General features: G+C 54.5%; 5 protein-coding genes across 5 annotated transcripts; 4 read left to right on the forward strand and 1 right to left on the reverse strand.

The window, feature by feature from the left end:
• The first annotated feature begins 398 nt into the window (after window positions 1–398).
• C8Q71DRAFT_400911 (NAD(P)-binding protein) lies at window positions 399–2,054 on the forward strand. Its single transcript, XM_047918329.1, has 6 exons — window positions 399–707; window positions 770–975; window positions 1,030–1,180; window positions 1,236–1,400; window positions 1,459–1,611; window positions 1,662–2,054. Exons 1-6 carry the CDS (start codon window positions 665–667, stop codon window positions 1,871–1,873), a joined length of 930 nt encoding a protein of 309 aa, XP_047773023.1. The 5' UTR covers window positions 399–664; the 3' UTR covers window positions 1,874–2,054.
• Window positions 1,933–3,756, forward strand: C8Q71DRAFT_789897 (uncharacterized protein). Its single transcript, XM_047925282.1, has 3 exons — window positions 1,933–2,591; window positions 2,656–3,443; window positions 3,500–3,756. Exons 1-2 carry the CDS (start codon window positions 2,236–2,238, stop codon window positions 3,404–3,406), a joined length of 1,107 nt encoding a protein of 368 aa, XP_047773024.1. The 5' UTR covers window positions 1,933–2,235; the 3' UTR covers window positions 3,407–3,443; window positions 3,500–3,756.
• Window positions 3,757–5,026: 1,270 nt separating this feature from the next.
• Window positions 5,027–5,774, reverse strand: C8Q71DRAFT_728000 (cytochrome b-c1 complex subunit 8; the record flags this gene model as incomplete). Its single annotated transcript, XM_047921911.1, has 5 exons — window positions 5,027–5,112; window positions 5,311–5,424; window positions 5,513–5,567; window positions 5,664–5,674; window positions 5,735–5,774. The coding sequence occupies 5 exons, from the start codon at window positions 5,772–5,774 to the stop codon at window positions 5,027–5,029; spliced, it is 306 nt and encodes a 101-aa protein (XP_047773025.1).
• Window positions 5,775–7,660: 1,886 nt separating this feature from the next.
• On the forward strand, window positions 7,661–10,182 carry C8Q71DRAFT_863142 (glycoside hydrolase superfamily; the record flags this gene model as incomplete). Its single annotated transcript, XM_047928126.1, has 21 exons — window positions 7,661–7,748; window positions 7,803–7,817; window positions 7,881–7,897; window positions 7,962–8,024; window positions 8,078–8,156; window positions 8,206–8,272; window positions 8,326–8,338; window positions 8,397–8,500; window positions 8,555–8,571; window positions 8,631–8,669; window positions 8,730–8,818; window positions 8,879–8,892; window positions 8,951–8,981; window positions 9,041–9,093; window positions 9,162–9,216; window positions 9,268–9,275; window positions 9,327–9,414; window positions 9,488–9,601; window positions 9,686–9,763; window positions 9,822–9,908; window positions 9,982–10,182. The coding sequence occupies 21 exons, from the start codon at window positions 7,661–7,663 to the stop codon at window positions 10,180–10,182; spliced, it is 1,320 nt and encodes a 439-aa protein (XP_047773026.1).
• Window positions 10,183–10,301: 119 nt separating this feature from the next.
• C8Q71DRAFT_400946 (glycoside hydrolase superfamily) lies at window positions 10,302–13,157 on the forward strand. Its single transcript, XM_047918330.1, has 22 exons — window positions 10,302–10,343; window positions 10,407–10,721; window positions 10,782–10,796; window positions 10,852–10,868; window positions 10,925–10,987; window positions 11,046–11,124; window positions 11,186–11,246; window positions 11,307–11,319; window positions 11,372–11,475; window positions 11,534–11,550; window positions 11,601–11,639; window positions 11,701–11,789; window positions 11,850–11,863; window positions 11,922–11,952; window positions 12,003–12,055; window positions 12,106–12,160; window positions 12,221–12,228; window positions 12,284–12,371; window positions 12,426–12,539; window positions 12,595–12,672; window positions 12,729–12,815; window positions 12,878–13,157. Exons 2-22 carry the CDS (start codon window positions 10,625–10,627, stop codon window positions 13,061–13,063), a joined length of 1,308 nt encoding a protein of 435 aa, XP_047773027.1. The 5' UTR covers window positions 10,302–10,343; window positions 10,407–10,624; the 3' UTR covers window positions 13,064–13,157.
• Window positions 13,158–13,643: the final 486 nt, after the last annotated feature.

The following is a 13,643-nucleotide window of genomic DNA, read 5'->3' on the forward strand; positions in this document are numbered from 1 at the left end:
CCACCTCCATCTCACAGGCTGTCGTCCATACATTTGATGCAGAGGACTCCTGTTCTCGTTGGCACTGCAGCGTACTCTGAACCATACGCAGTTCTGTACGTGCCGCTCATACAGCGCGGCATGGAGTCTCATGATGTGGGCGACGCGGACGCTGACGAAGAGCGAGGCGCGGGTGCGGGAAATGTGGGAGTTTGGCCGCCTTTTATGGACGCGAGGGCGCGCAATTGGACAGGCCAGTCAACCGCTGCTGAAACTCTCTTGTATATGGTGTCCGAGCCAACACGGCCTCTACATCGTGCATTATGCGCTTCTAAAGCCCTCCAGGCGATTCGCCCGCCAGGCGGCCGTCTATTTAAACCGCTGACCTACTGACCGCCCTGATATGCCTATTTCGCGACGTCGCTACGTGATAGAATCCTCCGGCCCCTGGTCGCTGACAGAGATACTGGTCTACGAAGCGTTCATGCGGGCTTCATGGGGCGTCATGCCCCCGCGTTTGACGTTGGAAGTGGGGTCACCACGGAACAGATGCACGAAGGAGCTCCTACTTCGCCGCTTGCACGTGTGGGGATGAGCAAGCGTAGTTCGCGGCAGCGACGACATAAGTACAGCGCCGTCGTCTGACGGTGTCAAGGAATACGATACTCCGTAGCGTCGAACGAAGATGGTCAAGCGAATTGCAGTCTGCGGCGCAACGGGAAACCAAGGTTCGTCCAACGTCATGTCATGATGCGGATGTGCCTCACCATCGATTCGTTTGCCAATCCAGGTGGTTCGGTTGCTAAACTGCTACTACAGCACCCAGATCAGTATGAAGTGCGCGCGCTCACTAGAGATCCTGCGTCAGCAACCGCGCAGGACTTGGCGAAGTTGGGCGCGGAGGTGGTACGCGCTGACTTAACCGTCCCGTCCGACGTCAAGGCGGCGCTCAAGGACTGCTGGGGTGTCTTTGGTGTCACCAACTTCTACGACCCGGTAAGCGTCGGTGAACATGCGAGAGTCAATTCATGGCTCACTCATACTGTGCAGAAAATCAAAGATGATCCTGGCAGCGAGGAAAGGCAGGGCAAGAACCTCGTCGACGCCGCATTGGCCGCCGGCGCTGAATGCTTTGTGTGGAGCACGCTCCCTAGCTCGAGGAAGATATCCGGTGGACGGCTGGTATCCCGGATCTACGAAGGTATGGTGCATTGCGAAACGTTGTCAGACATCCCTGACTGATGACATTCTGCTAGGCAAATACCAGGTGGATGATTACATCCGCGAAACGGGGCTCCCGGCCGTCTTCTTGTACACCGGTAACTTCTACGAGAACATGGTCTATCGCTCGCACATGGTGTACCACCCTGACAAGGATCTCGTGGAGTTCCGCCAACCCATCGTAAAGGAGACTACCCAATGTACGTCTCCACTTTCACGTATCCGACATGGCCGTGGTATACATTAATGATTGGACAGTGGCAATGCTCTATGTCGAGAAGGATCTCTCCGGTATCACGAAAGCGATCTTCGATAAATGGGGATCCCGGAAGGACGAGCTCAATCACCAATACCTCTACTGCACGAACGCTAGGTTAACACCACTGGACATCACTGCGAGCGTCAAGAAGAGTAAGTCGCCTGACTAGCATTGTGGTAGCATGCGTTAACAAGTCTCTCAGTCACTGGGAAGGAATGCGTGTACACTGCGCTACCAACCACGAACGTTCCCGACCGTGACATCATGTTCCAGCTCTATAACGAGTTGGGCATGTACGGCACAAAGGAGATACCCGACGAGAACGTTCTGAAGCTGGGTGTGCAACTACATGGTATCGACGACTTCGTGAGAAGCAAGCTGGCGCCGCATCTGGGACTGCCAGTGATTGCCTGAGCACCAGGATACGAGCGTACGGTTGAGCGCGATAGCAGCCAGTAACGTATGCATTGACGGTGTGCAATAATGTCATCCGATCCAGTGTTGCCAATGTTATATGCTGCGGTGCGGCCAACTCGGGCCATTCCCATCCTTCCCAGGTAATAGGAAACATGATACCTTTGAGTTGTGAACGCTATGGTGATGATGAAGTCAGCATTTATCAACCGCTACAAGCAAGTTGTGAACGCTATACTTCGAGCAGTGCGCCAAAATGAGATCAAGAAACGCAACGCAGTCACGTGCGCGAGTCACCGCCAGGCTCCAACTCATCGCTTTCGACAGAACTTGGACAGAACCGCGCTCTGCGCATCTCTGCCATGACTACGCACCCTCGTTCACAGTCTCCCGATGAACCTCTACGTAAACGCCTCCGTACCGGATCCCCTCCCTCTGAGCCAGCACCGGCCGAACCGAAGGAGGCTTTCAGCCGCGATGGGATATTCTGGCTCGACGACGGGAACGTTATCCTTCTCGCGCAGGGCGTTGGTTTTCGCGTGTACAAAGGGTGGCTCTCGTCCCAGTCGGAGGTATTCCGCGACATGTTCAATCTCGCGAAGCCTGCCCCGGGCCTCTCGCAAGAGTCAGAGGTCGTCGACGGCTGTCCCGTTGTCCATGTCACGGACACAGCGGCTGAGGTCCGCTCGCTGTTAGGCGTCCTCTTCAGCGGCAGGCAGTGCGTCTTGAGATTTGCTAGGTGAAGCTACTTTGCCATAGACACTAACTACCCTCTGACGTAGGTATATATGCCGCCTCAAATTGAAGCTCAATGACATCACGAACTGCGTCCGGATGGCGCATAAATACGGTATCCAGGACTTACTCGATGATTTCCTGGAAGAGCTGAAATCCTACTTCCCCGATAATTTCGACGCATGGGAAAACCGGCTCAGCTGTGACCAGGCAGCAGACGCGATCACGGTGGTGAACATCGCGCGCCTGACTGACACGCCGTCGATTCTCCCTGCTGCTTTGTACAGCTGCTGCCTATTAGACGGCGAGGAACTCCTTCAGGGGCGGGTATGCGACGGCGTTACGGAGTCACTGAGCTCGGAGGACCTCGCGCGCTGCATCGACGGCAAGGCGAAGTTATGCACTCGACAGATGCGCGCGTGTTTCGAGATATTCCCGAGATTCTTCAAAAATACACATTGCAAAATGTCCGACAAACAGTGTACCAAAACTGTCGCCCACATACACGTGGAACAAATGGTCGACGATCTTCGGTGTGGAGATGCCGATATATTTGACCCATGGGACCAATTCATTGAGGCGTACGACCCCGAAAAAAAACCAGATACTGACTGGAAGCTCTGCTCTTCCTGCGTCTCGGCGCTGTGTAAAAAGGAGAAGTCGGTACGCAAGCGGATGTGGTCGGAACTGCCACAACTGCTCTGCTTGGACGAGGACAGCGCAGATGAAGACAACGCGGAGGAGGGCAATGAAGATGAAGGCGACGCGGAGAAGGGCAGTCAGGTGGAAGCCGATTGAGATAGTGCACGTTCTGTGCTTAGACGCGAGGGCACAGGTAACTAGGATACATCCTCAACCTCAACCAAACAACACTGACCCAACAAGCTTCAGGGGACTTGAAGGATTTTTCTGAACAAATTGTTTCCGGTTTCCCAGACAATGGGAAATGGGGGACTCATGCGGCCATACGTGCAGATGACCATCCACTGCTGCATCCGACCCTCTGTAATCTTCATTTGCCGTCAGCCGATGTACATACATCCCCGTGCACTCCACGATACCGCCGCTCATTCAGAAGCATCCCCATATTGTCGACCGACCGACTACTTCACGAATCCTTAGCAACGCCCTGCACAGTGCAACTGGAAGGTAAGCAAAAAAGCAGGCGGTCGTTACTGTGGTGCAACATTCATGTTCATCATATTGCTGGTCACAGTGTCACGCACGACATCTCTACTGCTGTTTTGCCCTTCCAGTACTGCTCGAGAGGAGCCCCCAATTACTGACGATAGCCCAGCCGCCAGACGTGCTTCCGAAGCCGTCACCCAGACGCAGCTCAATAAGCCAAGTGTAGTGGCAGATGAGCGGCATACCTCTACAGTATCATAGTTGGTTGGGTCACTGCCAGACCATCCGCTGATCATCACACGAGTAGGAATGTTCAAGAATGCTCCTGCAGCCGTTAAGGCGCCGCACACGTACCGGTACAGTAATGTTAGTCAACGGTATCCAGCATCACGGAATATGCTGCGGCGTAGCCAATAGGGGTCGCTCGAATATTAAGTGATGCCCCATGCCCATTCTCTTACTTACAGGAAGTAGGAAACCCGCCAAGCAGTGTACTGCAACTTTCAGCCACATACACGAAGAACAAATCGTCGAGTGTTCTACGCACAGGGATGCCGGGCTACTCGACCCATCGGACAAACTCATCAAGATTCAGACATACGACGGCAAGACAGCATCGGAGTCTCGCTGGCAGTTCTGTTCTTCCTGCGTCAAGGCGCTGTGCGAGGGGGAGAGGTCGACACGCGAGAAGATGTGGTCGGAGCTGCCAGGACTGCTCTGCTTGAACGAGGACAGTGCAGACGACAACGATGCGGAGGAGAGCGGTAGTGATGTTGAGATCGATTGTAATAGTGGTTCTTCACGGCCAAGTCATACGTGCCAATGATTATACGCTGTCACATTCGGCCTCAGTACTGCTTGAGAGGGACTCAACATTCCTACGCGGCAATGAGGAGCCAAGCCGGGCTGGCACAGTCGTCAGGATTCCAAACGCAACTGAGCAAGTACAGTGTGACTGCAAATGAGTCTCACATTCCCCGGAATCATTGGCGCGATCGCGCAGACTTGCTACGGAATGCACCCTGCCGCCCAGGCCCCCCGACTATCCGAAGACACGAGCACGGACTAGCATCGAAGCGAAATTTGCTAACCACACGCCCACCTCCCGCATACGCAGTAGGAATAATCCAAAAGACGTATGGCACCAATCTCGACTTGAACCTGGTGCGTTGCGCACCTGTGCTCACAATGCTCGCCTCCGGCGGTATCGACACACTCAAGCAGGGGTTCAGTGCAAGGATGAACGCCGAAGCACGAAGTCTAGTATTCTGCGGGTACACGGAGTCTAGCTTAGTGACCGCCGTGCGCGGCGAGGTGTCCCGCCTTGCTGTTGTGGAACGCGTCGTAGCGCTTCGCCCATGCGTAGGTGCCATAGCCTGCGTGAGCGCAATGGAGTCAGCAAGCCTGAATGCCAGTACCTTCCCCGCAGATACACGCCCAAGGGCAGACATCGTGACCAACAACGAACGCAGTTGCCCCAGACAGGACAACCGAATTGCGCTTATGTGTGCACCCATGTGTGTGCATTGGACCCGCAGAGACGACAGAGGGAGGGGAGGGGATTGAACACTGACCAATAGCGACCGGAATGATCCAGTAGCCAACCTGACCGGACAGACGGCGGTAGCCGTTGAAGATCCAGTTGCGGAATATGTGGTGCGTGGCGCGCTGCCTCATCGGGGACATGCCTACGAGGAGTCGTGGTCGACCGACACCGCGTAAGGGTACATATAGACGGTCAGTGATAGTGGATTCAGAACAGATTAGTGCACGCACTGTACTGGATTACGCCCTTCTGCTTGGGAAGCTCCTTGTCGCCCCACCACAGGTTCTACATACGCAGCATATTAGAACCCTTTCAACAGTGTCTTTGCAGCCGTTCAGAGCCATCTCCGGCTGCGACGAGCGAGCAGGCCGTGACACTCACGTAGACCTTAGCTGTAATAATAAATTCGAGCATTAGCACGGTGCGATGCTTCGAGTCCCGCGAGTACGTACGTCCGGGCATGTCGCTGCGACGAATCTCAGTCGCCCGCATCTTGTCTGCGCGTTCTAGTTGACTTTAAGATAGAGAAATAGAGGGAATCCGTCGAGGACGAGGAGGTCAATGGCAAGCCGCTGGCGGACTCGGGTGCCGCAGGAAACCGGCGGGCCCAGCCAAATACAGCCAAATACCACCTTGGCGGCGACCACGACCGCAGACCCGTCCTCCTCGTAGGTTTCAATCTAATCCCCTTCAGTGGCTAGAACTTTGAGCTGAACTTATATCATACTCAGACAGGATGATCACTCACAGCGAGCTCTATAACTTGGCCAACTCTTTGGGCTGCATGGCGATGCTCACAGTCGTGGCATACCACTTCGTCGCGGTAAACGCTCGCCATCTCGCAGCAAAGGGCGGCGAGACCGCAGGGAGGTCCTCATGAGATGCGAGGGACAGCATTCTGCTGTAGGCCTGCTTTGGTGCGTGGCTACCGTATTGTTTGGGGTACTGGTCATCTCATGTACCATATCAGCGTGCTACTCCTACATTCCTTCCCTCAACATAGCCACACGATGGGGAGTGTGCCATGTACGCCCGCATTGCACTAGGCTTTAACTTATTCTTGGACTTTCTCGTGCCTGGGTGCGACGTTGGATACAGGACGGCTGATGCTCGGGTGTGACTGGCTGCTCATGCATGTCCATGTCACCCATATCCGCCAGCGGCCTCAGGAATCCCCCGTCTATCTCCTTTCTTTCTCAGTTCAAATTGACTGGAACATGCGGACACGACGCGGCTGACGGAGATCGCCTTAGGCAGGACCCCCATTTATTGGTAGGGAGGCCTGATCCTCCCGCACAAGGTTTTGGCATTTTTGTCCGGACGTAGACGTCCTGATTCAATCAGCCTCAGGGAGGATTGTCCGCTGCTGTCTGGACTGCGTTAGGCCTTGTCGCGCACAGCGTGCTATGGCTGCTCGGCATTCGACGTCAGGGAAGTCATGACGCCGACCTTGCGCATGCAGCGGACGTGTAGGTCAGCTTCAGGCTGTGATGCGAGTCATGCGACGCTACATCGGACGGTCCAGGTGTCCGGACAGGATCTGGCCTCGCGGAGTAGGCCTCCGCCCTCATGAAAGTCGATTCTGTCCGCATGACATCAGGCATACCCTCCCTCAAATGGCCGGCTTTTGTCCGGATTGGGGTCCTATATTCATCCTGTATACGCACACTCGGCCATGGCCTGTCTATGTCTGGGTGAGAGTTCGGAATCGCTATGTCCTTTTCACAGCATCACTTTACTATGTCTTCGAAGGCGATACAGTACACTGACATTGTTGGATTTGTTCAGGCCATGGCACGTATACGGGTGCGAAGCGCTACGATGCGTACTCATGCTATACGGACCATGTCCTTGCCGTGATCGCACTATACCAACGGACGATCCTTGAGCGTATCAGATTGTTGAGGACTTATCTTGCTGACCAGCGTGCACGCGTTCGCTGATGGGCGTAACGTAACGGCTCAGACGTGTGATGTCAAGGTGAGTCCTCAATATTCAATAATGAATCCGCCATTCATCATTCACAACGCCGCAGGCTGGGTGTTCGCTCCAGTGATTCTCGAGCGCTGTCCTGTTCAGGTCCTGTTGCAAATTTGCTCACCCTCTTGATTCTGATGTCTCGACTGGCCAGGATTGCCGCTGTTCGCGGGTCTTCGTGCTTGCGAGCAACGCGGTGCATCTGTGGCGCCAGTCACAGGGTACGTCACGGGCTCCTCAATTGGACATTCCCGTCGTTCTTTATGTGCTTCCGAAGCGGTGGCCGTGTCATCCTCGGTGGTCGGCATGGTGCTCGCGCACGTTGGACGTATATAAGCTCCTGCAAAGCTTCGACTCGCGTGTGCACCCCTCTCCCGCGCTGGACGGTGATGCTAGCCAACATGCTGCTCACGACTGCCGCGTTCGCTGGTCTCGTATTTGTTGCTCCTGGCGCGTTGGCGCTAGACAATGGCGTCGGTCGTCTGCCTAGTGAGTCCTGTGACCTGTGAAGCTTCTGTGAACTGTGACGTTTCCTTCCGTTAGTCCTTGGATACAACAGTGAGAGCTACGTAATGTCTTGTCTGCACGTGAACGTTTACCATTAGTATTGCCTTCCCTCAGCGTGGAACGCCTTTGTTGTGAGTTTCGGGAGCTTTTCCATTCTTTCTCTGCAATCGTCAACGCATGTGCTTGATCACGCAGTGCAACATCGATGAGAACATCATCATAGAGACCGCTAGCCTCATCCAGTCTCTCGGATTGCAAGTACGTCTCCCCTGCCCGTGAAGATGTGTTGCACGACAACCATCGCTCGCTAGGATGCTGGATATACGCAAATGAACCTCGACGACTGTTGGGGGGAGAAAAATCGCAGCGCAGAGGGCCTCCTGCAAGCAAGTACGTAGCTGCCTAGTACTGCGGTAGCAGGTTTCACTGAACATCCCAGATGCGGAACGATTCCCCAGCGGATTCAACAACCTCACCTCGCAATTGCACGACATGGGCTTGTGCGTGTAGCGTGCTCCCCTTCTTCTATCGTGAGCCCTGACGTAACCGCGGCGAACAGCAACGCAGGCATCGTACGTGCCGCCGCTACTCCTCTCAGTTCCTGCGAGCTGACTCTATGTGAATACGCAGTACTCCGACTCGGGCTGGCGGACGTGCCAGGACTACCCTGGCAGCTACAGCAACGAGGCCCTCGACGCGGAGACGTTCCAGAACTGGGGGTTCGACTACCTGAAGTGAGTCCTCCCCTGCTCGCTCGTGGAACCAGACTGAAGACGCGTCGCGGGAAGGTACGACAATTGCTATAGTGAGCACTTGCCCGTCTGTGCGCATGTAATTGTGTCCTGAATTTGCGACTGCGTCTAGTACCCTTCGACGACATCATCCGCGAGGGCACACTCGGCAGTCAGTCTAGGTTCACCCTCCCGCTCCTCGGGTACTGATTGGGGCGCGGCGGGATGTTAGGGTTCCAGCGCATGGCGGACGCGATCGCGAACCTGAGCTCTACAACCGGGCAGCCGCCACTGATCTACTCGCTGTGCGAATGGGGTTGGGTAAGCGACGTTTCATGCGTGTTCCCAAGCGAGGGTGGCTGACGACGGTGGCGTTGATAGAGTCAAGTCTGGCTGTGCGTGATGCCCGAGTAGCACCAGGATCATAGCTGACGACAGGTGAAACGATGGCAGCTGGGGAGCGTCGATGGCGAACAGCTGGCGTGTACGTGCATGCTACAATGCTTGTGGGATGAGCTATCGTCTCACGACTAATGTGGACAGGTCGATAACGACATCGGAGCGAACTGGGACTCGATCGCGGGGATCATCAACTCGTGCGCTGCCGCTGTCTTGCGATCGTAGGCACGGTCTCAGGAACTTACAAGAAGTATGTGTGTACTAGGGCATCATTCATCACGCAGGCGACAAACTTCTATGGTCGCAATGATGTGGATATCGTGAGTCCTCACTGCCGTCCCACCGCACCGAATACTAAATGTAAGGTTCAGCTCGAAGTGTACGTGTTGTATACTTCCTGAAGGATGCAGCGGTTGAATTTGAGGCGTAGCGGAAACGGTGACCTGACCTACGAAGAGAACAAGTCGCACTTCACCGCGTGGGCACTCTTCAAGTCCCCCTTGCTCATCGGGACGAACGTCAGCCTTCCTCCTCTCTGATTCCTGCCGTCTGGTGCAGCACGTGAACTGAGCCTGACTTTGATATTTCCAGCTCTCCGCTGTGTCCTCTGAGATCGTTGATATCCTCTCCAACCCCGAGATCCTTGCGATCAACCAGGACCCCGTTGTCGGCACGAGCATATCGCCGTTCCGGTGGGGCTTGAACGTACGTTGCTTTCCATTACCCTTACCTGTCTCCGTGCTGTGAAGCTGAGAAGCTGATGTGTGTATGTGCGGCGTGTGATGATAGCCGGATTGGACGAGCAACAGCACGTTCCCCGCACAGTACTGGAGCGGGCCGAGCCAGAATGGGACGGTGTTCATGCTGGTCAGTCGTAACAATCCTCATCATTCTATGTAGTTGAGTATTCATTGTGTCGGTGCAGCTCAACACACTGAACGAGCCCGCTGACATGTTCTTCAACCTGACCGAGTCGCCCTGGATCCGCGCAGGCAGGGAGTACTCCGTCCGCGTACGTCGCCCCATCTCTACCACTTTTCTTCCCCTCTCCGATGCGGGACTCGCTGACGCACACGTGCCCAAAGGACCTGTGGACGCACACCGACAACGGGACTGCCATCCGAAATTTCACCGCGACGGACATTCCCGCGCACGGCGTGATTGCTGTGCTGCTTCAGGACGCAGGCGACGAGCCGGATGGGATAGAGCCGTCGTGTGCGGTCTATTGCCAGTGCGGCACGGAAGATGGGACGTATGTGTATGGTGGCTGTACGACGGAGTATTAGCGTCGCCGTGTAGGCGTGGAAGCCTGTGTGTCGATCGTATGAAAGTGCGGGCTCGGACTTGATCTCGGACTCGGCATGGGAATGGACAGTCTCTTGAATGTATAGGACGGCGAATCGGAATCGAAGGTGGCGAGATGCTGTCTGTGTGGAGATGTGAACAGGTGGGACGCGGTTTATGTCCGGTTTATGCGGTCATGCCTAATCGTGTTCCTCGTTTGCTGAAGGAGGACCATGCGCTGCCGACCCTGGAGGAGCTCGGGAAAGCTGAATCCTCGATCACGAGGTGCGTCACAAGTCTTGGGGAGGACCAGCTGCCACCGGGCCGGGTGTAATTTATAACGGGCTCCGTGGGCACCGAGCGTTGCATGGAAGTATAAAGCGGAGTGGTCGTGGCCACTAGGCCCTTACTCTCGCTGCTTCGGTGGTTCGAGAGCTTGAGAAGATGGCTGGAATATTGACTGTACTAGGTGTCCTCGCGGTGCTGTTAGCAACATCTTCCGGAGTCTTTGCCTTGGAGAATGGAGTAGCTCGCTTGCCGGGTAGGCCAGACATCCCTCATACTCGATGTCGAAACTGATTGTGGTTCATCGGCATGGAAGTGCTGGGGTACAACAGTGAGTCTTCAGCAGTTAAGACGATCTCAGTTGGTCACGCCTTGTTGTTTACTAGCCTGGAACGCATACGCTGTAAGTCGTCCAAAAGGGTGGCTGTCGCTGAGACAGAGACTCATCATTGTCACTAGTGCAACATCGACGAAAATCTCATCCTTGAAACTGCATCGCTCATGCAGTCACTCGGGTTGCAAGTCAGAGACACACTTCCATCCTTCGTGACTCGAGCTTACTGGACACGCGTACCACCAGGATGTCGGATACACGCATGTGAACCTAGACGACTGTTGGGCTGAGAAGAACCGTACGGCGGATGGTTTGCTTGCTCCAAGTACTACGTCATGGTCTACAGCGTCTAGAACTGTCCTACTAACGGTAAATGATTGCTTTAGATGCCGAAAGGTTCCCGAGCGGCTTCAATAACCTGACGAGTCAGCTCCATGATATGGGATTGTGAGTTCTCGAACGCGCTATGTCCACATACAGACCAGTACTGACCTAAGGATGGTCCAGCCAAGCCGGTATTGTGCGTATACACTTACCTTCTACTCTAGGAGACGTATATGAAGGCCTAGTAGTATGAAGACTCAGGCTGGTTGACGTGCGCAGGATATCCGGGGAGCTACAGCAACGAGCTCCTGGATGCGACTACGTTCCAGAATTGGGGGTTCGACTATCTAAAGTGCGCACATCTACATCCTTGTCGCTTGCAAAATGCGCTCATATTCCTGTGCGCGTAGGTACGACAACTGTTATAGTAAGCAATTCCGCGTCTGGAAATCTTGCTTTTTTTTCACGGGCTACTAGTCCCCTTCGACGATGTCATTCGACAAGGAACGTACGGAAGTAAGTCGCGTTTCACCGACGTGATTGATTGTGCCGGAGAGCTGACACTGTACGCCCGCAGAATACCAGCGCATGGCAGATGCCATCGCTCAACTTGCAAGTTCCTCTGGAGAATCGCCTTTGATATATTCTCTGTGCGAGTGGGGCTGGGTAGGTCGACTAGCTTTTTTCACGCCCCTTTTGATGTGCATGTGTTGATGATCACCGCAGAGTCAAGTCTGGATGTGAGTAGCATAATACTCTCACCGTTCCACAACAAGTGTCCGACCATGTCGGCGATAGCTGGGGTACCACCGTGGGCAATAGTTGGCGGGTGTGTGGTATTTCGATATGTTATCGGCTAGCGTCCGATGCTGTTCGCAGGTCGATGGAGACATCGCTGACAACTGGGACGCGCTTGCGAACATTATCAATCTGTGAGTAGGAAGTCTCAGGCACGGGCCTACGTACTCATCGCTGCATCTAGCGCGACGTTCATCACCGGCTACACCAATTACTACGGAAGGAACGACCTGGACATTGTGAGTACTCAGTCATACCCTATGATGGTGCCCAGGACTGATGTCGGAGCACATGCGCAGCTCGAAGTGTATGTTCGTCGCAAGTCTCTGAATATGGACGACGCTGAGCCTGAGTATACACAGCGGTAATGGGAACATGACCTATGACGAGAACAAGTCTCACTTCACGGCTTGGGCATTGCTCAAGTCGCCCCTTCTGATCGGAACTAATGTGCGTGGATGACGTATATCAGAAGGGCTGATAACCCACTGTAGTGTTCCGCAGCTGTCCGCGGCCTCGCCAGATATCATTGGGATCCTGAAGAACACGGAGATACTCGCCATCAACCAGGATCCGACAGTCGGAATGAGCATCTCACCGTTCCGTTGGGGTATCAACGTACGTGGACCAGTGGTTTGATGCTGTGCTCTAGGAATCACATTGTCGGTTGCAGCCCGACTGGACGAGCAATAGCTCCTACCCTGCGCAATATTGGAGTGGGCCTTCAGAGAACGGAACGGTCTTCATGCTCGTGAGTCAATGGAGTAGCATATCACATACAATTTTGAGATGCATCGATTTTGATAGCTCAATACGCTGGACGAGCCCGCCAACATGTTTTTCAACTTGACCGAGTCGCCGTGGATCCGCGCGGGGAGACAATACTCGGTCCGGGTATGTGAACAATCCTAGCTCGTCCAGCTGGAGAGCTCATTCCTCGAATTTTCCTTCCAAAGGACTTGTGGACACACACCGACAATGGGACTGCTGTACGCAACTTCACTGCGGCCGCTGTGCCTCCTCATGGCGTCGTTGCGTTATTGCTCCAAGATGCTGGGGACGAACCTGCTGGTATCTTGCCCCTCTGTGCCGTCTATTACCAATGTTCTTCCGAGAATGGGACGTCCGTCGACGGCAGCTAGAAGCCGTTGTACTTCTGTTGTTGATTTGAAATGGACTGATGACAGCTGATGACGTTGTGTGTGGGCGTCGGCCAATGTGTTCATATCATATTGGTAGCGGGGAACTGCACGCTTGACAGCGAATGATGACCCATGTGTATGAGATCAGATCATGGTGCGACTGCCGTATTCACCGCTCTTCCATTCTTCTAGGCCGAACCCCCAGTGATATAGTCCTTTGTCAGTGACTTCAAGGTTTCAGTGTCCACGACAGTGCCACATCGTGCCCAGACACACTGGTCAAGCCATTGATACGACGGAAGTTTCAGCCGCCGGTGCGGCGTGTCGAACGTCGGCCGGTACTGTACACTGTGAGACACTGTTCGCACCCGCGAAGCAGCGCTACGCATGTTATAGGATAGATTCTCCTGGCCGTGGGTCGCGGCAATCTGTCAACAGGCCTCGTCGTGATGATCCGCGGCACTTGTAGCAGCTTGTAGCACTACAGCGTAACCATCCTCTCCTCAGCCAAAAAATGGAATTGAAGGTTTTGCCCATTGAGGCATGTGGACCGTTGTCAGTTGCGCCCCCCTTTCGTCAT

Source organism: Rhodofomes roseus (genome assembly GCF_022264815.1).
Source record: "Rhodofomes roseus strain CIRM-BRFM 1785 chromosome Unknown C8Q71scaffold_37, whole genome shotgun sequence".
Taxonomy (NCBI): domain Eukaryota; kingdom Fungi; phylum Basidiomycota; class Agaricomycetes; order Polyporales; family Fomitopsidaceae; genus Rhodofomes; species Rhodofomes roseus.

Bases quoted from the DNA above. Each gene is read 5' to 3' on its own strand.
- C8Q71DRAFT_400911 (XM_047918329.1), top strand. From the start codon at position 665: ATGGTCAAGCGAATTGCAGTCTGCGGCGCAACGGGAAACCAAG. The intron at 1,181-1,235 runs GTATGGTGCATT...ACATTCTGCTAG, and splicing joins GGTATCCCGGATCTACGAAG to GCAAATACCAGGTGGATGAT. The intron at 1,401-1,458 runs GTACGTCTCCAC...ATGATTGGACAG, and splicing joins CGTAAAGGAGACTACCCAAT to TGGCAATGCTCTATGTCGAG.
- C8Q71DRAFT_789897 (XM_047925282.1), top strand. From the start codon at position 2,236: ATGACTACGCACCCTCGTTCACAGTCTCCCGATGAACCTCTACGTAAA. The intron at 2,592-2,655 runs GTGCGTCTTGAG...CCTCTGACGTAG, and splicing joins GTCCTCTTCAGCGGCAGGCA to GTATATATGCCGCCTCAAAT.
- C8Q71DRAFT_400946 (XM_047918330.1), top strand. From the start codon at position 10,625: ATGGCTGGAATATTGACTGTACTAGGTGTCCTCGCGGTGCTGTTAGCA. The intron at 10,988-11,045 runs GTCAGAGACACA...GCGTACCACCAG, and splicing joins TGCAGTCACTCGGGTTGCAA to GATGTCGGATACACGCATGT. The intron at 11,640-11,700 runs GTAAGTCGCGTT...GTACGCCCGCAG, and splicing joins TCGACAAGGAACGTACGGAA to AATACCAGCGCATGGCAGAT.